This window comes from Pipistrellus hanaki (assembly GCF_964339955.1).
Source record: "Pipistrellus hanaki genome assembly, chromosome: 1".
NCBI classification, from domain to species: domain Eukaryota; kingdom Metazoa; phylum Chordata; class Mammalia; order Chiroptera; family Vespertilionidae; genus Pipistrellus; species Pipistrellus hanaki.
Genome location: NC_140503.1, coordinates 209,841,656 through 209,863,835, shown reverse-complemented (window position 1 = coordinate 209,863,835; position 22,180 = coordinate 209,841,656). Strand labels below are relative to the sequence as shown.

At 57.5% G+C, this 22,180-nt stretch overlaps 1 protein-coding gene across 6 annotated transcripts in view; it reads left to right on the top strand.

Annotated features, from left to right (window-relative positions):
- The first annotated feature begins 221 nt into the window (after positions 1-221).
- NSD2 (nuclear receptor binding SET domain protein 2) overlaps positions 222-22,180 on the top strand; it is a 46,514-nt gene continuing 24,555 nt past the window's right edge. For 4 of the 6 annotated variants that reach the window (XM_084878819.1, XM_084878821.1, XM_084878823.1 and 1 more), the window contains exons 1-5: positions 226-359; positions 13,806-14,423; positions 15,898-16,060; positions 19,203-19,369; positions 19,819-20,301. In XM_084878819.1, coding sequence (XP_084734945.1) covers positions 13,839-14,423; positions 15,898-16,060; positions 19,203-19,369; positions 19,819-20,301 — 1,398 coding nt within the window. In that variant the 5' untranslated portion in view covers positions 226-359; positions 13,806-13,838. Of the gene's footprint in view, positions 360-2,272; positions 2,388-13,805; positions 14,424-15,897; positions 16,061-19,202; positions 19,370-19,818; positions 20,302-22,180 lie in introns of all 6 variants that reach the window. The other 2 variants (XM_084878820.1, XR_014794617.1) reach the window with 2 other exon arrangements.

The following is a 22,180-nucleotide window of genomic DNA, read 5'->3' as shown; positions in this document are numbered from 1 at the left end:
GCCCCCGGGCCCCGCGCGACCCGGTCCGCGGCCGCCGCCCCGCCCCGCTCGCCCGGCGCGGATTTGAACGGCCCGGCCGCGGCCCGCGAGCGCGGCAGCCAATCAGCGGCGCGCACTTTCCCGCGGCTTCTGCGGCGGCGGCGGCCCGGCGGCGGCGGCGGCGGGCGGGAGGCAGGCGCGGGGGCGGGGTCGGCGCCGCGCGCGGAAAGCCTGTGCCCGACCGGCCGCGCCCGCCGCCGCCCCCCGCCAGCCCGCGCCGCCCTCCCGCGCCCCCGGCCCGGCCCCTCCCCGCGAGCCGCCGTCGAGCCGAGAGCCGCGCCCCGAGAGCCGCCGCCGCCGGAGGATGCGACGCACCGCAGGTCCCTGGGCGGGCGGGGCGGGGGCCGGGCCGGGCCGGGGGCGCGGGCGGCGGCGGCGCGGGGCGGCGGGCGCGGCCATGTTGGGCCTCGGGCGGCTGCACCTGTGCCGCCCGCGGGCCGGGCGGCCTTTGTTCGCGGCGGCGCCGAGCGGCCGGCCGGCCGGTCTTTGTGCGGCGCGGGCCGGGCCGGGCCGGGCCGGCCGGGCGCGCGGTGGGAGGGGCGCGGGCGGCGGCGGCTTTTTGTCTGTGTGGGTCCCCGTGACGCGGCGGCGCCGGCCGGCCGGCCGTTGGTGCGCGCGGCGCCCGGAACCGGCCCGGGCCCGGCAGGTGGCGGCGGGGCCGGCGTGGGGACCCGCTGGGCTGGGGCGCGTGTGGCTCCAGGCCCGCCCGGTGCTGCCGGTTCCCCCCGGTCCTCGGGCGGACGAGGGGCCCCGAGGCCTCGGGACGCCGGAGACGTCCGGTCCGCAGCCGGCCGCCCGGCTTGCGGAGGCGGGTAACCCGCCGGCTTTTAACTCGCGCTGGTCCCGCCGGGGGCGAGAGGAAGGCGGGCCCGCGGCCCCCGAGCCTCGTCTCCCCGGGCCCGGGACGCCCACAGCCGCAGGTTTGACGTTTCCGTTGAAACTTCGCGTCCCGGGCAGGTCACCGGCGCGGCGGTTCGCGTTCGGAGCCGGCTGGGGAGTTGCGCGCTGACAGCCGCGCGCCGCGGGCGGAGGCCTGGGCTGGTGGCCGTTAAACGCCCGCCCGCCCGTCGCTAACCCGGTTACAGACCTCCCGGAGGTGAGGGCGTGCGGAGGAGGTGAGCCCGTCCCCGCGGCGGGGCTTTAACTCCTTTCTCTTCCCAAGCGGTTTAAATGGCTGGCTGCGCGGCCGCCTGCTGGAGGAGCCGGCGCTCCGAGCGAGCGAGAAGGCGGGAGCCGGCCGCCCCCTGCCCACACCCGCGGTTCAAATCTCAACTGCCGGCTGCAGCGAGGACTCATGCCGCAAGCACGACGCCTTTGAGTCATTTCCTTTCCCTTCCATCTTCTCTGACGCCTGCAGCCCTCGGCTCGGGGCCTGTGGTTGCTAATGACAGGGCTCCCGCCACATGGCCGTGAGTGTGTGAGGGGCTCCCCTCTCCTGTGCAAACACCCCCTTCCCTCCTGCCGCCCCTGCCGCCCCGCCACCGGCGGCCGGTCCCGGTGGGAGAGCACCAGCTGAGGCACCAGACCCAAAGGACGGGCAGTTCCCTGTGCACACGGGTGGCAGGCTCGTGTGGGATGTGTGGGCCCACACAACGTGACGCTTATGGAGCCACAGAGTGAGGCAAGGTAAATGGTACAGGTGTGGCCGCCAGGCCCAGGTTTTTTTAATGCACCGGTTTCCAGAGCCACACCGCGAGGACCAGGTGAAGAGGGCTCAGGGTCTGGGTCCGAGGTCCGAGGCCCTGCGCTTGGCTTCAGGTGGGGCAGCCTTGCCTGCCGACCTCCTCTCCTCACCTCCTCACTGGCAGCTCAGCCTGAAAGGTCCCTCACATCGCAGTGTGAACTGAAGCTGATGGCTGCTTCCTCTTTCATGGTTTGGTGCCTCAGTGTGAAACGTGCAAGGAGGTGGAGTTAGATTTCTGGTGAGAAGACAGAAAACTAGCACAACGTGTGTGACGTGGATGTAGGATCTTGTACCAGGCGTGGAGAAGAGCGTGTGCTAACGTGACAGCCGCCCGCCCCCTCGCTGGAATCCATACCCACGGTTATGTTCCCTTGTCGTTGGGACAAGTAACCTGCCAGTCACTGCTTCGACGGCAGGAACTGGAGATCCAGCTTCGTGCTGGTATAGGGGCTGATGGCTTTTTTGTGGTGGACTGCCTGGCTATATAGCACGTATGCAGGTTTTTTTTTGTTAATCCTCACCCGAGGGTATTTTTCGGTTGATTTTTAGAGAGAGTGGAAGGAGGGAGAGAGACAGAGAAAAACATCTATGTGAGAGAGGTACATTGATTGGTCGCTTGGAGCATGCGCCCTGACCAGAGCCAGGAATGGAGCCTGCAGTCAGGGTAGGTATCCTTGACTGGACTCGAACCCAGGACCCTTCAGTCTACGGGCTATATCCACATGCTCTATCCACTGAGCCACACTGGCCAGGGCAAATGCATGTAGTTTTGAGTAAGCATCTTAGTTGTCTGAGCCTCTCTGACTGGACTCCAGGAAGTGCGTTCTGTTTGCACACACATGCTGCCCGGTCTGGACTACAGGCCTTGATTTGTAGATTTGTAGACTGTGTTGGTTGGGGACTGCTGCTTGTCCTCCCTTTCTGAGGACAGATACCCAGCCCCCCCCCCTTTTTTTTAAAGTATATTTTTATTGATTTCAGAGAAGAAGAGGGAGAAAGAGAGAAACATCAGTGATGAGAGAATCATTGATCAACTGGCTCCTGCACACCCCCTACTGGGGTGGAGCCTACAACCTGGGCATGTGCCCTGACCGGAATCGAACCTGAGACCCTTCCATCCACAGGCTGATGCTCTAGCCATTGAGCCAGACCCGCTAGGGCCAGCCTTTCAGTGGCTGTCTGTGACCCCTCTCCCCCTTGGCTGTGCTCCTGGCAGTAGGAAGAGGCAGAGATCCTGCTGTGCCCTCATGGCAGGCACTCAGAGAGGCTGCATCAGTGGGCAAGGGACGCAGGATAAGCGCACTGCCAGCCCCTGGCCTGTTTGCCTCTCTTGTTGGTCATGTTGGAGCAGAAAGGGACCCTCTGGAAGGCGCCGAGTGTGGACAGGAAGGGGCTGCCGAGGCCACCCTCCCTTAACGGGAAGCCAGGACCGTGCTGGCCACTTTTCTTCTCAGCGTAGCTAACACATGTTAAGTAAAAGTTAATTAGGAAACATACAAGAACAACAGTAGACAGCCCTGTAACTACCTAAGCTGAAGCAAGCAGTGATGTTTCCTCTGCTTCCTCGGTGCCTGGCAGGTAAGAGCGTAAAGGAGCAGGAGGGACAAGGACAGTCCACAGGATTCGGCTCGTGCTTCCCAAACTGTCTGCGCCACTTGTTAATCTCTTTTTCAGGAAAGGTTACTTACAGCAAGCACTCCGGGGAGAAAAAGGCTTAAACTGGCTACCCCGGACTCCTTCACATTTTGGTTGCAGTAGACAAAAAGCAGCTGATTGGTCCCATGGGTTTGGTTTGTAGTTTTAAAACATCGAGACAGACCTCAGAGCAGCGTTGTTCTTGAGTCTGCCTTCCAAAGAGCAAACGGCCAACGATGAGTTTTCAAAGCATCTGAATGTCTGTAACACTTACGGTTTCAACACAGACACAGGCTGGAGATTGCAGTGCCGGCCGAGCGGAGTGCGGCCTTCGCCGGGGCAGTTGTGCGTGTCCTGCCGGGAGGGGGACCTCCGTGTTGTGTGACTGGGATTCGTGGGAAGTGCGTTAAGTGGCGTGTTTATGTCTGTTTTTCACATGCTGACCTGTTTCCTACGTGTCTTTGCTGCTGGTGTCGGAGGCCGTCGGGTCAGAAAGTGTGCTTCTGCCTCCAGGTTTCCTCCTCAGTGAGTGCTGCAACCTCCCTGGTCTCTCTAAGGCACAGGCGTCATGGGAGGCCACTCCTCAGGGGTCCCATTGCCCTTTGGGTTCAGATGAGGCTGTCAAGGTCGCTGCATGCCTTGCTTGGCCCTCCCCTGGCCTCCCAGCTCACCTCTGGCTCCCGCGCTTCCGCTGGGGCCTTGGCATGGTCAGCTCGCCCCTCCCCCCACCAACCCCTTGCAAGTGTGGGCATGGCTGGCTTTTCCTGTTGATCCTTCTTATTGGTTCTCGGCTTGGACGCCACCCCTAGAGAGCACTCAGTCCCTGCCTGCCCGGGGAGGCTCCCTGGGTGTCCCAGCACCCGGCCGGGCCCATGCTCTCTCTGCCCACAGCCACGTGGCCCAAGGCTGCTGGGCTCTCCTGTGGACACTGAATGGCTTGCTCCTTGCTCAGGCGGCTTCCTTGCCCACCCCGCTGCCTCAGGCATGCAGCCCTGCCGCAGCCCGTCCCCTGACACTGTCCTCTGACGTCTGTGTGCTACTTACTGTCCGTCTTCCTGATGGCACGGAGTCTGTGAGGGCTTCGATTACCATCTCCCTCCAGGACAGAGTGGTGCCTGGGGACTGTCACTCACAGTGACTCTGAGTGCAGGGCCCTCGGCTGTGCCCTGCTTCGCGTATAACCTACCCCAGAGGGGTGTGGGTGGCCCTGGTGGGAGGTTGGAAAGGTGTCACCTCCCCAGGGGCTGGCCACAGAAGCCAGACTGGTGGCCTTCCCAAGCACAGGGTCTGGCTTGGAGGACTGGGCAGATGCAAGAGAGGGGTGGCATTGATGGGCTGGGGTCAGCATAGGGTTCCAGATGGGGAGAGCGGGCCCCAGGGATTCTGGGGTTCGCCGACTGCGGGGTGGGAGGACAGGGTGCTGCTGAGTCTCACTGTGGCCATGGAGAGGGAAGTGGGTCCCTTCTCATCCACTCTGTTCTTTCAAAAAACACTCTGCTCTCCCTGTGGGCCGAGCAGTGCTGCGCTGTCTCTCCAGGAAAGGAAGTCCTGGGCTGAGCCCAGTGTGTGGTCCGGCGTGCCGGTCCGGCTTCTTCCCTGCTGCAGCCGGTGAGGAGCGCGCTCTGTCCCCGGCCGTGCCTGTGCGACTGGCACTGCTGTGTTCCTGTCAACCCGACATGGGCTCAGTGATGCTGGCCCGTGTGTGTGGGCTGCACTGTCTCTCTGTGATGCTGGCCCGTGTGTGTGGGCTGCACTGTCTCTCTGTGACGCTGGGCCGTGTGTGTGGGCTGCACTGGTCTGTGACGCTGGGCTGTGTGTGTGGGCTGCACTGTCTCTCTGTGACGCTAAGCCGTGCGTGTGGCTGCACTGGTCTGTGTGACGCTGGGCCATGTGTGTGGGCTGCACTGGTCTGTGTGACGCTGGGCCATGTGTGTGGGCTGCACTGGTCTGTGTGACGCTGGGCCATGTGTGTGGGCTGCACTGGTCTGTGTGATGCTGGGCTGTGTGTGTGGGCTGCACTGTCTCTCTGTGTGATGCTGGGCCGTGCGTGTGGGCTGCACTGTCTCTCTGTGACGCTGGGCCGTGTGTGTGGGCTGCACTGGTCTGTGTGATGCTGGGCTGTGTGTGTGGGCTGCACTGTCTCTGTGTGACGCTGGGCCTCTCAGGCTGCGTTGGGAGGACTCGCTGGGTCGTGAGTGTTTCTAGGCGAGGGAGGACCCACGGACTCTCCTGGGCTGGGGCAGTGCCAGAGGCACTGCGTTAACAATGGAGGTAGCTTTTGTGTTCTGTTTTCCTAAAAGTTTTATTTCATAAATAATGTTAATTCTAGAATTCTAGGCTAAAAGACACATTAGAAGAAAGTGGCTTCTGTGTTCTGCTCCCACGAGATGTGCAGTCAGGACGCCATCTGTACGGTCTGCTCCCCTTCAGCGCTCTGAGCTGCGCTCTTCCTCACTCCTCGCCCGCCTCGAAGAGGTGACGGGCTCCCAGAGGTGGTCAGTGAGACCGAGCCCTGGGCTGTGGGCGGCGAGAGCTCCCTCGGGCCTGGCCTCCCGCTGCCTCTGCGCTCGGGGACGTTCACCGGAGGCTGTTCTGGAATAGGAGGTGGCCATTGTGTGTGCGCAGGGCAGTGCTGTCCAGCAGCCCACCCTCACTTGCTGTCAGCGTGTGCCAGCGCCCAGCAGCCTGTACTCTGGTCCCATGGGACTGACAGACCAGCTGTGAGTGGACAACAGGGGAGAGCCAGTGGACAGAAGACCACCTTTCTGAAAAGCCTGTGAAGCAGCCTTCCAAATAACTGAACCTGGATCTTACTGCCAACAGCCCATTCCAGGACGCATGGGGGAGACGGGCACGCTCACCACTCGCTGCACAGTTGTCGCTGGCAGAGCAGACGCGGGAACCGAGACCAGGCTCGTCTCGTCACCAGGGAAAGGGGTTGTGGGTGAGATCCTGCTCAGCACCCACCGGGCAGCTGAGGCCCGGCTGTATGCCGCTTGGGTCGCTACAGTTAGAAACTGGCACACTCACTAGGTTCTCCATTTCGTAGCTGCCATCGTGGTTTGTTGTGCTAAAGAATTTGTCCCTTTTAGAGAAGCAGAGGGTCTTTGCCACCTGGGTTTGCTTCTGGGTCCGCGAGGAGAGCGGTGAGTGTGGCTGGTCCGGACTGGCCTGGGCTGATGGTGCCTGGACTCAGGGTCCGGCCAAGGCTGCCGACCATCCTGTGCCCTCAGAAGTCAGGAGGGAAGGTGGAGCACCTAGTAGGTCTGCTGGGCGGTGCCACTCGCTGGAGACTGATGGAGCTGAGAGTCCTCCCGAGGGAGCAGCTGTGCAGATCCCTGTGTGGAGCGAGGGCGAGCGCTGGGTGCGGACAGGCCGCAGGGCTGGGAGCGCCTCCAGCCAGATTAGGGTTTTCTTCCCAGAGCGGAGGGAGGCCTGCAGGGTGTGTGTGTGTGTGTGTGTGTGTGTGTGTGTGTGTGTCCTGTAGTTTCCGTCCTCTGGAGAGCTGGTGATGGATTAGTGGAGTGGGCCCAGGAGGCCAGTCTAGATACTGTGCTCCAGTGGAATCTCTCCCTGGTCCCTGCTTTGGTGTTTGGTGTGGCCGTGTGATTTGCTTGGGACAGTGAGAAGGGATGACTGTGGCGCCTGACCGGAGGCTGGAAGAGACACGTACTTTATCACACTCTTTTTCTGTCTCACGTGGAAGCACACAGGACTCTAGCAAGGCGGACCCCTTGGGTTGAGCCAAGGAACACGTGACTGCTTTGGGGCTGGCCACCGTCACCTAGTGCAGTGGCTCTCCGAGTCTGGGCCGCGGGAGCCGGTGGGAGTGCAGACCCGCAGGCCGCCTCAGCGGCGAAGCCGTGGCTCGGTGGGCTGGCAGGCTGCTGGCGAGCCTTCACCTGGCTCCGGTGCCTCAGCCCTGGCGGCTGCTGCCGGAGCTGGCTGAGAACCAGCGCGGGGACTGGTGTGAGCCTGGAGGAAGGTGGTGGTGGGCCAGCGCGGGGTGGAGAGGAATGGACAGGCTTGGGCCGGAGGGCGTGGAGCTCACTGGAGCCAGTGGTTTGGAAATGAGAGATGGGGGAGGTGTCAGTGAGGCTCTAAGGTGTTTTTCTTTCTTTGCCCCATCTCTCCACCCCTCCCCTTTGCCAACCATTTGCTTGGTCTTTGTATCTAAGGGTCTGTTTTGTTGTGTTTATTCACAGTTCTTGTTTTTTTAGATTCCACTTGTAAGTGGAATCATGGTATTTTTCTTTCTGTGTCTGACTTATTTCACTTAGCATAGTGCCCTTTAGGGCCATTCATGTTTTTGCAGATGGCGGAATTTCATTTTTTTTTTTTAATTTTTAATTTTTATTGCTGAGTGCAATATATGCGTACCCCAGCTTTTCATCCAGTCATCCGTTGAAGGATTTCTAGGCTGTTTCCATGTCTTGGTTATTGTAAATAATGCTGCAGTGAACATAGGGTGTGTATGTCTTTTTTAAATTGACTTTTTTTAGAGAGAGGAAGGTGGGGGTGGGGGGGAGAAAGGAACATCAGCTTGTTGCTCCACTTATATATGCATTCATTAGTTGATTCTCATATGTGTCCTGACTGGGGATTGAACCCAGAACCTTGGGATAATGCTTTAACCAACTGAGCTATCTGGCCAGGGAGATATATGTGTGTGTGTGTGTGTGTGTGTACACGTGTGTATACGCACACCCTGGCCCTGACACCGTAATGACCCTGACATCGTAATACCAAGACCAGCGTGGGGTGGGGGGGGGCCCTGCGTGATCTCACGCACTGGGCTTCTAGTATATATATGTTTTTAATTGATGTCAAAGAGGAAGGGAGAGGGAGAGAGAGATAGGAACATCAATGATGAGAGAGAATCATTGGCTGACTCCTGCACACCTCACACTGGGCATCGAGCTGGTAACCAGGTCATGTGTCCTTGACTGGAATCAAACTCTGGCTAGGACTACATATACTTTTTAAATTAGTGTTTTGGGTTTCTTTGGCTAAATATCCAGAAGTGAAATGATTGGGTCTAAGCAGTTCCTATTTTCCTTTGTTGTTGTTGTTAATCCTCACCTGAAGGTATTTTTTTCCATTGTTTTTCAGAGAGCTAGAAGGGAAGGGGGAGAGGGAGGGAAACATCCATGTGAGAGAGACACATTGGTTTTCACACACACACACACACACACACTCACACACCCCGCCACTCACCCAAACCTGGGGATCGAGCCTGCAACCGAGGCAGGACGCATGTGCCCCTGACTGTGCCAACACCCTAACCCCTGAGTCAAATCGGCCTGGGCCATTTTACATTTAAAAATATGTATATACTTTTGTATTGATTTCAGAGAGGAAGGGAGAGGGGAAGAGAGATAAAAGCATCAGTGATGAGATAGAATCATGAATCGGCTGCCTCCCATACACCCCCACACACTGGGGATCAGGCCTGCAACCCAGGTACGTGCCCTGACTGAGAATCAAATATCAAACTGACCTTCTCGTTCATAGGTCGATGCTTAACCACTGAGCCAGCTGGCTGGTGGGATTTTTTATTCTTTCTGGTTTTCTGTATATGTGAGTGATCATGTCATCTGTGAACAAAGGTAGTTTTGTTTTGCCCTGACCATTGTGTCTCAGTGGTTGGAGTGTCCTCAGCTCATGAACTGAAGGGTCATGGGTTCGATTCCCGGTCGAGGGCAAGTACTTGGATTGCAGGTTCGATCCCTGGCCCTGGTTGGGACACGTGGGGGAACCAGCGATGTGTGTGTCTCACATTGATGTTTCACTGCCCCCACCCCTTCTCTCTCCCTCCATTCTCTACAAGTCAATGGAAAAAATACCCTCATGTGAAGATTGACAACAACAAGTAAGATTTATGCCAAGGCCGGTTTGGCTCAGTGGATAGAGCGTCAGCCTGTGGACTGAAGGGTCCCAGGTTCGATTCTAGTAAGGGGCATGTACCTTGGTTGCGGGCATATCCCCAGTGGGGGGTGTGCAGGAGGCAGTTGATTGATGACTCTCATCGATGTTTCTGGCTCTCTATTGCTCTCCCTTCCTCTCTGTAAAAAAATCAATAAAATATATATATAAAAAACAAAACAAAAAAACAAGTAAAATTTATTTCTTCCTTTACATTTTGTATACCTTTCACTTCCTTTTCTTGTCTTATTGCATTGCCTAGGATGACATAGTACTTAAAAAAAATTATTGACTTGGAGAATCTAAGATGGCTGCTCGGGTAGGCAACTAGCCGCAGCCGCACACAACAATTTTAATAAAATACAACTAAAATATAAAATGGACATTACCCAGAACTACAGGAAAGTCGACTGACTGGAAATCCTACAACAAGAAGCAAGGAGAAAACCAGAAGGAAGCGCGGAGGAGCTGTAAAAGCCTAAGGTACGGAGACACGCGGCGCGCGGAGAGGACGGAGCCGGAGAGGAGGGAGGCCGAGTGCCTGGCGGGCGTTCCCTAGCGGGAAGGAGATAAAACTCCGACTGTGCTGGGCCCCTGACTGCTCTGAACCCCAGTTCTGGGCCAGACCCCGGGGACTCAGGCTCAGCCATAGGGAGCTGGGCTGTAAAGCGGAACCCCGGGTAGCAGAGAAAGGAGGTCCCGGAGGCGCGCACAGTGCGCCCAGAGAAGGGCCGGCCGGCTGTGCCGCGGGATTGCCCTGACGGGAAGGAGACTGGGGCTCCAGACTGCTGTGAACGCCACCTCCAACTCCACTTCCAACTGAACTGAACCCCAATACCGGGCTCATTGTGGGAGAGCATAGACTGTTTGGCAGCAGGCGGAAATCGAGGGCACCTTTCTCTCAGAGGCGCAGGCAGCGAGCACTGAAGGACCCGCATAGGGCGGGGCTGACGGAAGCCAAAGCTGCAGGCTCCACCCTGAAACCCCGTCCCATCTGTAACTGCGAAATGCGACAACAAAATAGATCACAAACGAAAGAAATGGAGGACAAAAAGCGTCTGGATATAGAGTTCAAATCTACGCTTATAAGGTTTTTCAAGAATTTCCTAGAAAAGATGGATAAGGCCTATGAGGATATGAAAAGAGATCAACTAGAATTAATAAGGAGTCAACAAGAAATGATAAGGGATCAACAAGAAATAAAGAATACATTGTCTGAAATAAAAAATATTCTACAGAGTCCTAAAAACAGAAGGGAAGATCGCAAGAATCAAGTCAAAGATTTGGAACATAAAGAGCCAGAAGACACTCCTCCACAGAAGCTAGAAGGCAAGAGAATCCAGAAAATTGAAGATAATGTAAGAAACCTCTGGGACAACTTCAAGCGAACCAACATCAGAATTATGGGGGTTCCAGAAGATGAGAGAGAGCAAGATATCGAAAACATACTGAAAGAAATAGTGACAGAAAACTTCCCCCACCTGGTGAAAGAATTTGACTTACAAGTCCAGGAAGCGCACAGAACTCCAAACAAAAGGAATCCAAAGAGGACCACACCGAGACACATCATTATTAAAATTCCAAGAGCAAAAGATAAAGAGAGAATATTAAAAGAAGCAAGAGCAAAGAAGGTAGTAACTTATAAAGGAGCACCTATACGATTGTCAGCTGACTTCTCAACAGAAACCATGCAGGCCAGAAGGGAATGGCAAGAAATATTCAAGGTGATGAATAGCAAGAACCTACAGCCAAAAATAAGCTACCCAGCAAAGCTATCACTCAGAATCGAAGGCCAGATAAAGAGCTTCACTAATAAAAAAAAGCTAAAGGAGTTCATCACCACCAAACCAGAATTATATGAATTGCTGAAGGGGGTTCTTTCAGAAGAGAAAGTAAACAAAGATAAAAATTATGAACAACAAATACGTAATTATCAACAAGTGAATCTAAAAACCAAGGAAATTAAAAAAATCTGATGAACAATATTAACTGTTGAATATAATAGAATCAGAGGTATGGAAGGGGAGTGAACTGACGATTCTTGGGGAAAAGGGGAGAGGGGGGCGTGGGAAGAGACTGAACATAAACTGTGCACCTATGGATGAGGACAATGGGGAGAGGGGAAAGGGCAGAGGGTGGGGTGGGAACCTGGTGGAGGAGAGCAATGGTGGGGGGGGGGGAGGAAGGAACATTTGTAATAATATGAAAAATAAAAACTTATTAAAAAAAAAGAAGTAAAAAAAATAAATAAATAAATAAAATTAAATTAAAAAAAAAAAAAAAAAATTATTGACTTATTTGAGAGAGAGGAGGGGGAGATCTACTTATTCTACTTATCTATGCGTTCATTGGTTGATTCTTGTATGTGCCCTGATGGGGATTGAACCTGCAACCTTGGCATATCGGGACTGTGCTCTCACTGACAGCTGCTTGGCCAGGGCCTTGTACCACACCCTCTTTATCCACTCACTGATCGATGGACACTCAGGTGGCTCCATAGCTTGGCTGTTGTTAGTAACACTGCAGTGAACACAGGGGTGCATATAGTCTTATATTAGTGTTTTGGATTTCTTGGGATAAATATCCAGAAGTGGGGTCACTGGGTTCCATTTCTTGAGGAACCGCCACCCTGCTCTCCACAGCGGCCGCACCGTCTGCATTCCCACCGCAGTGCACGAGCGCTCCCTTCCTCACACCCGTGCCAGCACTTGTTTCTCGTTGGTTGGTTATGGTGGTTGACATTCTGACAGGCACGAGGCGATACCTTCGTTGTGCTTTTAATTGGCATTTCTCCGATGGCTAGAGATGCTGAGCTTCATTTCAGTGTATGCTGGCCGCCTGTATGTCCTCTGTCCTCTATCCTTACCTGAGGATATTCTTCCCATTGATCTCTAGTGAGAGTTGAAGGGAAAGGAGAGAGAGATGAAAGGGAGGGAGGGCAGGGGGTAGAGAGAGATATAAACATTGATGTGAGAGAGATGCATCGATTGTCTGCCTCCCGCACGTGGGCCGGGAAACCCGCAACCGAGGTGCATGCCCCTGACTGGGAATGGAACTGAGCTGCTGCTCCAACCACTGAACCAAACCAGCCAGGGCTCTGCCCATCTTTTAATCAAATTGTGTCTTTTTGGGGCTCCACTCCCATGCCCCCCTCCCCCCGCCCCGCTCCCCTCCTCTCACACACACACACACACACACACACACACACACAGCTCTTTCCTGTTGGCTGTTCTGTTTCAACTGCAGCCATTGAAGTGGACTCAAACGTCCTTAGGCACAAAACTAGGGGCCTGGCGTTCGCCCAGCACTGCTCCTGTCTTCCTGGAGCCGAGCCTGTTCATCTTCCCGGCTCCCTTAGCCCTCTCCCGTGCTTCGGGAGTTAGTTTGATGCTTGTCCGGGGAGTCTGATATGAGCTGGAAGGGGAGCCTGCTCCGATTACCTCTGACAAGGGTGGTGTGAGTCCAGCAGCGCCTCCTGTGTCCTGTGCGAAAGGTGTCTGCACGTGGAGCTCCCCGACTGGGGCTGCACCTCAGCTGTCCACGTCCACCCGTTGTTGCTGTGGAAACTGCAGGCTGCACACCCTACTCACTGCTGCCCACAGGGGTCCCCCCTCCACACACGGTGGTCATTTCCGGCCAGACGTCCTTTGTTGGGCTGCTGTGGCTGCCGGCTGTTCAGCACATCCTGACCCTGCTGCGTGTCATGAGCAGCCCCGGTGGTGACAACCCAAAAGGCGCCTGAGGACCCAGTCTCCTGGCCTCCCTCGCCGCTCTCAGCGTCGGGGCCTCACGGTGGCCGTCATAGGGCACTCCTGATGGAGGCCTCCCTGGGGTGGGTGCTGCCTGCACCTGGTCGAGTGCCCTTTGGGGGTGCTGTGCGGTGCAGACCTGCCTACGGCTGCGGCCAGAGGGGTCTCTGCGCTGGGATGCACGCTAGGCTCGGTGGTTGCCCTGGATGTTCATGCTCGGGCGGTACCCTTGGCCACTCCGTCATGGCCTTTGGTCTGGGCCTGGGCAGGGCTGGTGGGGAGGGGCGAGTGTCGGCCAGGCACTCGGGCTTACTTTCTGAATCACGGCGTTTCCTCATCAGTCTGGCACTAACCGTGTGCCAGGTGGGAGAGTCTGGTTCTAAACTTGACTGACCAAGTGCCCTGTGCGCGTCGCTGAAGCTCTGCCGCTGACAGGCCTGGCTCTGTCGGCCGCCGGGCCCCTGTCTGGGGCAGGTGGTGTCCCTTCTGGGGTGGAGAAGCCACGGCCACACTGCTTGTGAGAGGCGGGGCCGAACTTGAGTCTCCTCGCCTGACTGCGTTATCTTCCTTCAAGCTACTCTTTTTCCTTTTAGTTTTATCATTTTTTTTATTCTTGTGATACTAGAACTGCCTCCTGTGATGTAAATCGTTATACAATCCATCACAAACTGGCTAAAACACACCAAAACGAGTGCACAGGCTGTAGAGATGGGGGCATCGTCATCTTAGGTTCTAAATGTAAGATGTCTTCTTTCCTTTCTGTTTCCCCACAGTTTAGTATTCCGAGAACGGAAGCTCTGGACTGAATGGAATTTAGCATCAAAAAAGGTGCTTTTTCCGCTCAGAAAGTGGTCAAGTACCTAAGGATGAAGCAGGCGCCGGAAATCCTCGGCGGCTCCGCCGGGAAGCCCGCGGGCTGCGAGGTGAGCCGCGAGTGCTCGGTGTTCCTGGGCAAGGCCTCCCTGCAGGAGGGCGTCATGCCCAAGTTCAACGGCCACGACGCCCTGCCCTTCCTCCCGGCCGAGAAGCTGAAGGACCTGACTTCCCGCGTGTTCAACGGAGAGCCCGGCGCCCACGACGCCAGGCTGCGCTGTGAGCCCCAGGAGACGAAGGGGGCCGAGACCCCGCCGCACACCACCCCCGTCAAAAACGGCTCTCCGGAGATCAAGCTGAAAATCACCAAGACCTACATGAACGGGAAGCCGCTCTTCGAGTCTTCCATTTGTGGAGACGGCGCTGCTGCCGTGGCCCCGGCGGAAGGAGATGGACAGGAGCCGGAGGGCAAGGCGAGAAGGAGCAGGAAGAGGAGCATCAAGTACGACTCGGTGCTGGAGCAGGACCTCGTCGAAGCCGCTGAGGGGGCCGAGGTCGCCAGTCCCTCCGACAGGAAGGTAATCATGGCCGGGGTCAGGGCCGCGGGAGGGCTGGGGTCGAGTGCAGGCCCCGGCTCCCCATGGCCCAGCACTGCCTCCGGCAGGCCGCACAGCCCTGCTGAGCCGGTGTGAGGCCTGGAGCTCAGCTGAGGATTCTGGGTAAAAGCGGCCAAGGAGGGCAGTCCGGTTTCTGAGCCAGGAGTCCGTCCCAGGCCTCCGGCTGTTCTGTTGCCGGGGCCTCTGCAGAGGCCTCTGGACCTGGCTCTGGTCGTTGGTCCCGTCGGAGGTGTCGGAGGCGTGAGCTGTGCCGCAGAGGTGCGCCCGCCACCCACCCACCGGTTCCCTCCCCTCCCCTGGCTCCTCCACCAGGGGCCTGGCTGTGTCTCAGCGCAGAGGCTGGGGTGCAGAGCCCTGACATACCACGAGAGGGTGCAGTACTTGATATCACGTCCTAAAGTGACCCTGAGGTAGCCCCCCCACTTATGTAGTGTAAGCCCCACAAAACAGCCAGGAGCCTCGCCGAGGCCAGAGGAACGCGGAGGGTGCCGCAGCCCCCACCCGTCATAGGAGCTGGTTGTCTTGACGAGGTCCTCTTGCAGGTGTGAGGGAGGGGAGGGAGACCAGGAATATTTACTTTAAAATCATAGTCAAGGAATTCTATTTTCAGTTTCCACAGATAGGAGAGGAAGTGGCCAAATTCCTTGGAATTATTAAAATAATTACAAAGTTGGAGTGTTGAAACGTTTTTGAATGCTCAGGGGCTGTCTAGGTCTCACTGATGTGATCATAATGGGATTCTAAGAGCCTGGCTGGTGCGTGGTGTTGGCGGTGCCCTGGTTGGTGGCTCACAGAAAGAGGCTGGTGCAAGTGATTCCCAGCCCGTCACTGGGTTTTGTTAAGACGAGTGACCCCCTGATGCTGACCTCCGTCTTTGGAGGAGGGACACTGACACATCCTTATGGGCCGTCATAGACCGGGTGCGGAGGACTAGTCTGAGAGCTCCCTTCCTGAAAGTGGGTAACGTGGTAGCCCTGTGCCAGCCCTCAGCACCCGCACCCTCTGCCCAAGGCCGTGGCCTCAGGGGGGCTCGGAGCTCACACTCAGAAGGAGGCCAGGCCGCCGGCTGCTGGTCCCCTGGAGGCCAGACTGAGGGTGCTGGGGCGGAGGTGGAGAGACAGTTCGGAGCCCAGGACTCAGGCCACAGGGCTGGAGATGAGGCTTGCTGCCTGGATCCTGCCCCGGGTGCCAAGAATGGTTCCATGAGATAAAGCAGCGGTCGGGCGGGAAGGGAGAGGTCGCCCTCCATGGCCACGCAGTGCGGGCAGCCCCTTAGCTGCGGGCAGGAGAGGCTCGATTCCGAGGTGATGCCAGGGCTGTGATTTGAAGACAGTGTTGGGGGCGGTTGACGGGGTGGAGCCTCCAGCTGGTTAGCCCTCAGTGTTTTGTGGCTGGAAGGCTGGACTGAGGGTAGATGTCTTTTGTTCATTTTCAGATTCCAGCTAAGAAAGAGCCCTGCCCCAGCACGGGCAGAGACAGAGACCACCTGCTGAGATACAGCGTGGGCGACTTGGTGTGGGCCAAGGTGTCCGGCTACCCCTGGTGGCCCTGCATGGTGTCCACCGACCCGCTCCTGCACAGCTACACCAAGCTCAAAGGTGCGCCTCGCGGGTTCCCGCTCCTGACCGGGATCTTTCTCCCTCTTCCAGACGAGCCCTCCTGTGGTTCTTCCTGTGTGCAAGGCACGTGACGTGACTGCCATCTTCACTGCTGTCCCGTGCACAGTGCATGGTATCAGGCGCATCCGTGCTGTGCAGCTGGCCCCACTGTCCCAGGAAATACTCCTGCCAGCCCCGGGCACCAGCCTCTGCTCTGCTTCCTATGGCTTTTGTTTCTTGTTTTTAGTAATTTTATTTTGGAATTACATAGTTTTTTTTGTTTTTTGTTTTTAATTTTATTGATTTTTTACAGAGTGGAAGGGAGAGAAATAGAGAGCTAGAAACATCGATGGGAGAGAAACATCGATCAGCTGCCTCCTGCACACCCCCCACTGGGAATGTGCCCGCAACCAAGGTACTTGTCCTTGACCGAAATCAAACCCGGGACCTTTCAGTCCGCAGGCCGACGCTCTATCCAGTGAGCCACACCAGATAGGGCTACATAGTTAGTTTTTAAAAAATCCTCACTCGAGTATATTTTCCCATTGATTTTAGAAAGAGTGGAAGAGAGAGGAAAGAGAGAGAAACATCGATGTGAGAGAAACACATCGATTGGTTGCCTCCTACATAAGCCCTGACCAGGGCCCAGGCTGGCGAGGAGCCTGCAACCAAAGTATGAGCCTTTGACCAGAATCGAACCCGGGACCCTTTAGTCTACAGGCCAGTGCTCTCTCCACTGAGCCAAGTCAGCCAGGGCTGCTTCCTGTGGTTTTGATTTGCATTTTCCTAGTGGTCAGTGATGTTGAACGTTTTTTCACGTGCTTATTGACCACGAGTGCATTCCTTTGCGGACAGTCAGTGGCAGTCTCTCGTGTCTGCTGTAGAGCACAGGCCCTGTCCCGGCCGCGGCCTCCGGGCGGGCATCTGCTGGACTGCACTTTTGCGTTGGAAACGGCAGAGCAGCGTGTGCTTCAGGCTGGACACTGCGGCCAGTGGGTCCTGCTGCATCCGGGGTCACGTCCCCCTGCCACCGCCGCGTCCTCATCGTCCTCTCCTTAGAAAACGTGTCTGGAATCAAGTAATTTTCCGTGGAGGTTTTTGTCACCACTTTTTATTTTTCTATTTTATGGAATGAGACCTTCTTAGTAGTATTCCTGAATTCCACATTTTAAGGAAACATGACCGGTAGTCTGGCCTGCAGCCTTGGGTTGTTGGGTACTCGGTTCCGTGCTGACTTTTGTCTGTGCCGTTGCATCAGCTACGAAGAAACGTGTGTGCACGCCCACTGTGACGGGGGTGCTCTTTTCGACGTGCAGTTCTGTCAGTTTCTGCTTTACCTTCCCGGGGCTGGCGCCTCGGAGCCTGGCCCCCACCCAGGTGTGGCTGCTCACCCTGCTCCACACGAGTCTGGCTGCACGTCCTGGGCGCCATCCTTGCTCCTGTGGCCACCTGGCTGTCCGCGTCTGGTGGCTTCCTCCTCCCCCGCTTCAGCTCCCCGGCAGCTCAGTTCCCTGATGCACACGGGATGGCTGTGGCCGCTCGGGGCTCCCCGCTCTGGAGAAAGACAGGCTCGGGCTAGCCCAGAGGGCCGGGGGCGTGATGACGGAAGGCTCCCGTGCCAGGGGTTCCGGGCCAGGTTCTCTTAGGAGCGTGTGGGTTGGGGAGTCAAGGAGAGGCGGTCACCAGCAGCCATGATGGGTGAGTTTCGGAAATGGGCACCAAAAGGAGGACGACTCCTTAGCAGTGGTAGGACAGCTGGTGACTCATGTGGGGAAACAAGACAATGATCTGACCTCGCACGTGGGACCAGAATAGGTTTCATGTGGACTACAGAGGCCGTGTAAGTAGGAGACGATTGGGTTACATGGCTACCAAATTTCTAGGCAGACAAGAACTTAACAAATGTTACATTTATTTTACGAACTTAAGATCCCATACAGAATTCTCTTTGCTTTTCTTACCTGATGTAAGGAGCATATTCTGTGTCCGGAACTGTTGGTTAAAAATGACGTAAGTTCATATTATTTCCTCACACACGTGGTAACAGAGTTTCTCCATATGCCAGTGCTCTGACATCACCTGTATTCCTTTTCATGGCCAAGGAAAGTTCTTCCAGATCCTGAAGGGTGATGGGAGAGCCCTGGCCAGGTGGCTCGGTTGGTTGGAGCGTTGTCCGTATGCCAAAAGGTTGTGGGTTCAATCCCTGGTTAGGATGCGTAGGGGAGGCAACTGATTGATGTTTCTCAATCAATCTTCCTCTCTCTCAAATCAATAAAAACATATCTTCAGTGAGTATTTAAAAAAAAAAAAAAAATGGGCCCGAGCTGGTTTGGCTCAGTGGATAGAGCATCGGCCCAAGGACTAAAGCATCCTGGGGACCTGGGCTGCGGGCTCAGTCCCTGGCCCTGATAGGGGTGCATGTGGGAGGCAGCCATCGATGTGTCTCTCATCACAAAACAAAACCAGATGTGATGGAAGAAGACACGTGGCACCTGGCATGTTTTTGAGTCTTTGCTGATTTAACATGAAAAAGCACACTGCCTGGCTGCTATGGCCCAGGGGCTGAGGTCCATTTATGGACCAGGAGTCCACAGTTCAGTTCCCAGCCAGGGCATGTGCCTGGCATCCCCTCTCTGGGGTTTGGGACCAGGTGCCTCTTCCTCACCCAGGTCCCTCTGGCTGCGCTGTAGGGTGTGTCTCATTCTGGTCTGCGGAGAGCCACCCCGGGGATGTTGTGGGGCCTCTGGCCTCCTGGCTGCCCTTTCCCCACTCTGCACTCTGGACTGAGTGGCCAGCAAGGCTGCCAGCTGGTAGGAGGTGGTAGGGCTGGGCCTTGCGCCCAGGCCGTCTGACACCAGCCGCTCCCCTTCCCTGCCGTCTGGTCCCCTCTGTCGAAGGACGCTTTGGGGATGGGCTCTCTCTGTTCGTTAGGTGTCTTTTAAAGTGGGCTGGAAGGGAGGAGGTGGAGGTGATGTAGTCAGCTCTCTTACCAGGCCTCTGGGACCCTCCCCGGACCCCTCCCTGGTGGAGTGGAGGAACGAGGGGTCCTGCAGGCAACCCCCGCTCTGGGTCAGTGCCAGGAACGGCTGGTTTTCTAATGTCCCATGTCAGCCTCGGCCCTAACCTTTCATCTAAAACCCAGGTCAGAGGAAGAGCGCGCGCCAGTATCACGTCCAGTTCTTCGGCGACACCCCCGAGAGAGCGTGGATATTCGAGAAGAGTCTGGCGGCGTTCGAAGGAGAGGAGCAGTTTGAGAAGCTGTGCCAGGAGAGTGCCAGGCAGGCGCCCACCAAGGCGGAGAAGATCAAGGTGACGACGCGCCCCGGGGCGGCAGACCCAGGCTGGTCGCCTGCGCGGTCTGGGTCTGGTGTGAACTTGCAGTTGCTCGAAAGAGCGTGATGGCTCCTGTGTCCGTCACTGCTCACTGTTGCCCGTGGATGCTCTGTTCCAAACGTCACACGATCCTTCTTACTCGATGACTCCCAGGGGCCGTTTCTCTTGTAATTTGTGGTTTTCTTTATGGGACGTGCGGTTATATGTAATATGTGCACACATGTATTTACATTAGTAAAGTGTGACTAAAACTTCTAGTGTAAAGAAGCAGTGTTATATGGGGCTGAACTCTGCAAACCTTTCAAGTTAATTGGTTTTTATAACTTTTATTTCTAAATTTATCTGGAATTGTGAAAGTACCCTTTAACGCGGCTGTTTTTATGTTTTTATAGTGAGCCTTAGAGTGTCTTGTGTTGTCTTTTCAGCTGCTGAAGCCCATTTCAGGGAAGTTGAGGGCCCAGTGGGAGACGGGCCTCCTGCAAGCAGCCGCCGCAGCTGCCATGCCGGTCGAGGAGCGGAGAGCCAAGTTCACCTTCCTGTATGTGGGCGGCCAGCTGCACTTGAACCCTCACGCGGCCCGGGAGGCGGGCCTGGCTGTGGAGGTGCCCGGGGCTGCGCTGGGGCCCGCAGAAGTCCCCGGAGGGGCCGCTGGGGATCCCGGGCCCTGGAGCGAAGAGGGCGGCCCTGTCAGGAGAAGGCGGAGAGCCAGGCTGGGAGGTGCTGCCGAGAGCCAGGACGGTGGCCCTGGCGCAGGGACCGTGACTCCTCCAGAGGCGGCTGAGGCCAGCTCCCAGCGAGGCCTGGGGTCTCCGCCCCGGAGGAGGAAGGCCGCGGCCTCCACGCTGCGCGGAAGGAAGGGCGACGCTGCGTCCCAGTTCCTGGTCTTCTGCCAGAGGCACCGGGACGAGGTGGGTACCCTGTCGGCGTGTCCGCACTGGGCGTGTGCGTATGTGTGCGTGGAGCACCTGCTTCTCAGCGTTTCCAGGGCCCCCAGCCCTGTGTAGGTTCAGACCTGACAGGCAACCCTGTGATATGAACATGTCCTGTGGCGAGCAGATGGGGCCCCGGGCCGTGGCTCTCGTGGCTGCTCTGTGCTAGAACTTGGCCCAGTGCTCAGCTTGGCCCTGGGCATGTCTCCCCCAGGGGCTGCTGCGCTGGTGGGGTTCCCATCACAGACCCCGTGTACCCCCGAGCTCCGCGCCCGCTGAGCTGTTTCCGTCACTGAGAGTCAAACCTGCAACCTCTCAGTGTGTGGGACGCACCCACCGCCGGAGCCACCGCCGGCTCAGGGCTCATGTGTCCTGGAGCCCAGCTGCGGGCGGGGCAGTGCAGGGCTGGGCCGCGGGGCCGCGGGGCCGGGCTCCTCACGGAGAGCCGGGGGCACAGCCGGGCGGGCGCGTGCCCGAGAGCCGCAGGTCGTGGCAGGAGCGCTCGCTCAGTTCCTGGACTTGGAGGGTCCTTTCACCTCCTGCTCCGGATGCTCCCAGGCTGAGGGGCTGTGCCCTCGCTGGTTCATGTCTGCATTTGTGTGCGTTCCCTCTGGTCACGTAACAACCCACCTCGAGACTCAGGCCTAAATACCGCACGCCCTGCGGGTCTACCGGTGCCACGGGGCAAGAGCGTGAGGGCACCTCTTGGGGTTCTGCCTCAGGGCTTCCCGTGAGGTCAGTCAGGGTATGGCCGGAGCTGTGTCCCCTCAGGCTTGACCAGGTGGAGGGCCTTCCAAGGTACTGCCCGCGTGGCCTGAGGGAGGCCTGTGCCCTGCGGCCGGTGACCTGTTTCTGCTCCTCTGGCTGCTCCGTGGGAGCACAACTGGGGCCTGAGGTGGCGCCTCTGCCACATCCTGGCTGGTCATGGTGTCCTCCGCCGTGGGGGTGCGAGTGCTGGGCGTGGTGGTGCTCCGTGTGCCAGAGGTGCTTTACTAAGATGGGAGAAGCAGCCACTAGCGGGCTGCCCTGTGGCAGGGGCATGGCGGTGCTCATTCTCACGCCCTGGAGGTCGGCGTGAGCCCTCCGTCCTGCAGCCACAGCCACAGCCCAGGGACCTGCATGAGGCCGCTCCTTCACCGGGCCCGGCACAGGTAGGGAGTAGAGCTCACCATGCGTGTGCGTGTGCGTGGGCGGAAAGGTCACCGTGGCACCGCCCCGCTGCAGAATGTAGACCCCAGTGAGAGGTGTGGCTTCCTCAGCCAGTGATGGAGGTGAGTGCTCTGTCCCTGAGGACACGGGGGAGTGAGGTGTGGACAGGATCCCCAGAGGGGGCCTGTGGGCTGGGTAGTGCTGTCCTGAGTGCACGCAACAGAGCCTGGAGGCGGCTGGTGGAGGGAACGTTCTGGGGGCGTGGACTGTGAGGAGTGAGCCCAGCTGTGTCCGCTGCCTGCTGGGACCATTGTCGTGTAGCGAGTGCGGATGGCTGGGAGGGACGGGCGGGCAGGCAGGTGTGGCCAGGTGACAGGGCCCGCGGGCGGCGTAGCTGCGGCAGGATCTCTGGTGTGTCCCCAGCTGGTGGACAGGATGAGCAGGAGACCGGTTGCTGAACCCCTGGCAGAGGCAGGGTGGACACGAGGGTGCTCACATGGAGCTGGCCCGCCTGGCCCGACCGGGAGCAGGGCAGCGGCCGCGGTTGGGGAGTCTTGTCTGGCTAAGCAGCGGGGAACCCTGCTACGTGTCTTTTATTCAAGGACGTTGTCGTCTGGCGAGTAACCATTTTGGGCTGCAGGTCCAAGGGTGAGCGCAGCACACGTGAGGATCTGGTGCACTCCCGTTGCAGGAGGAGGCCAGGAAGGAC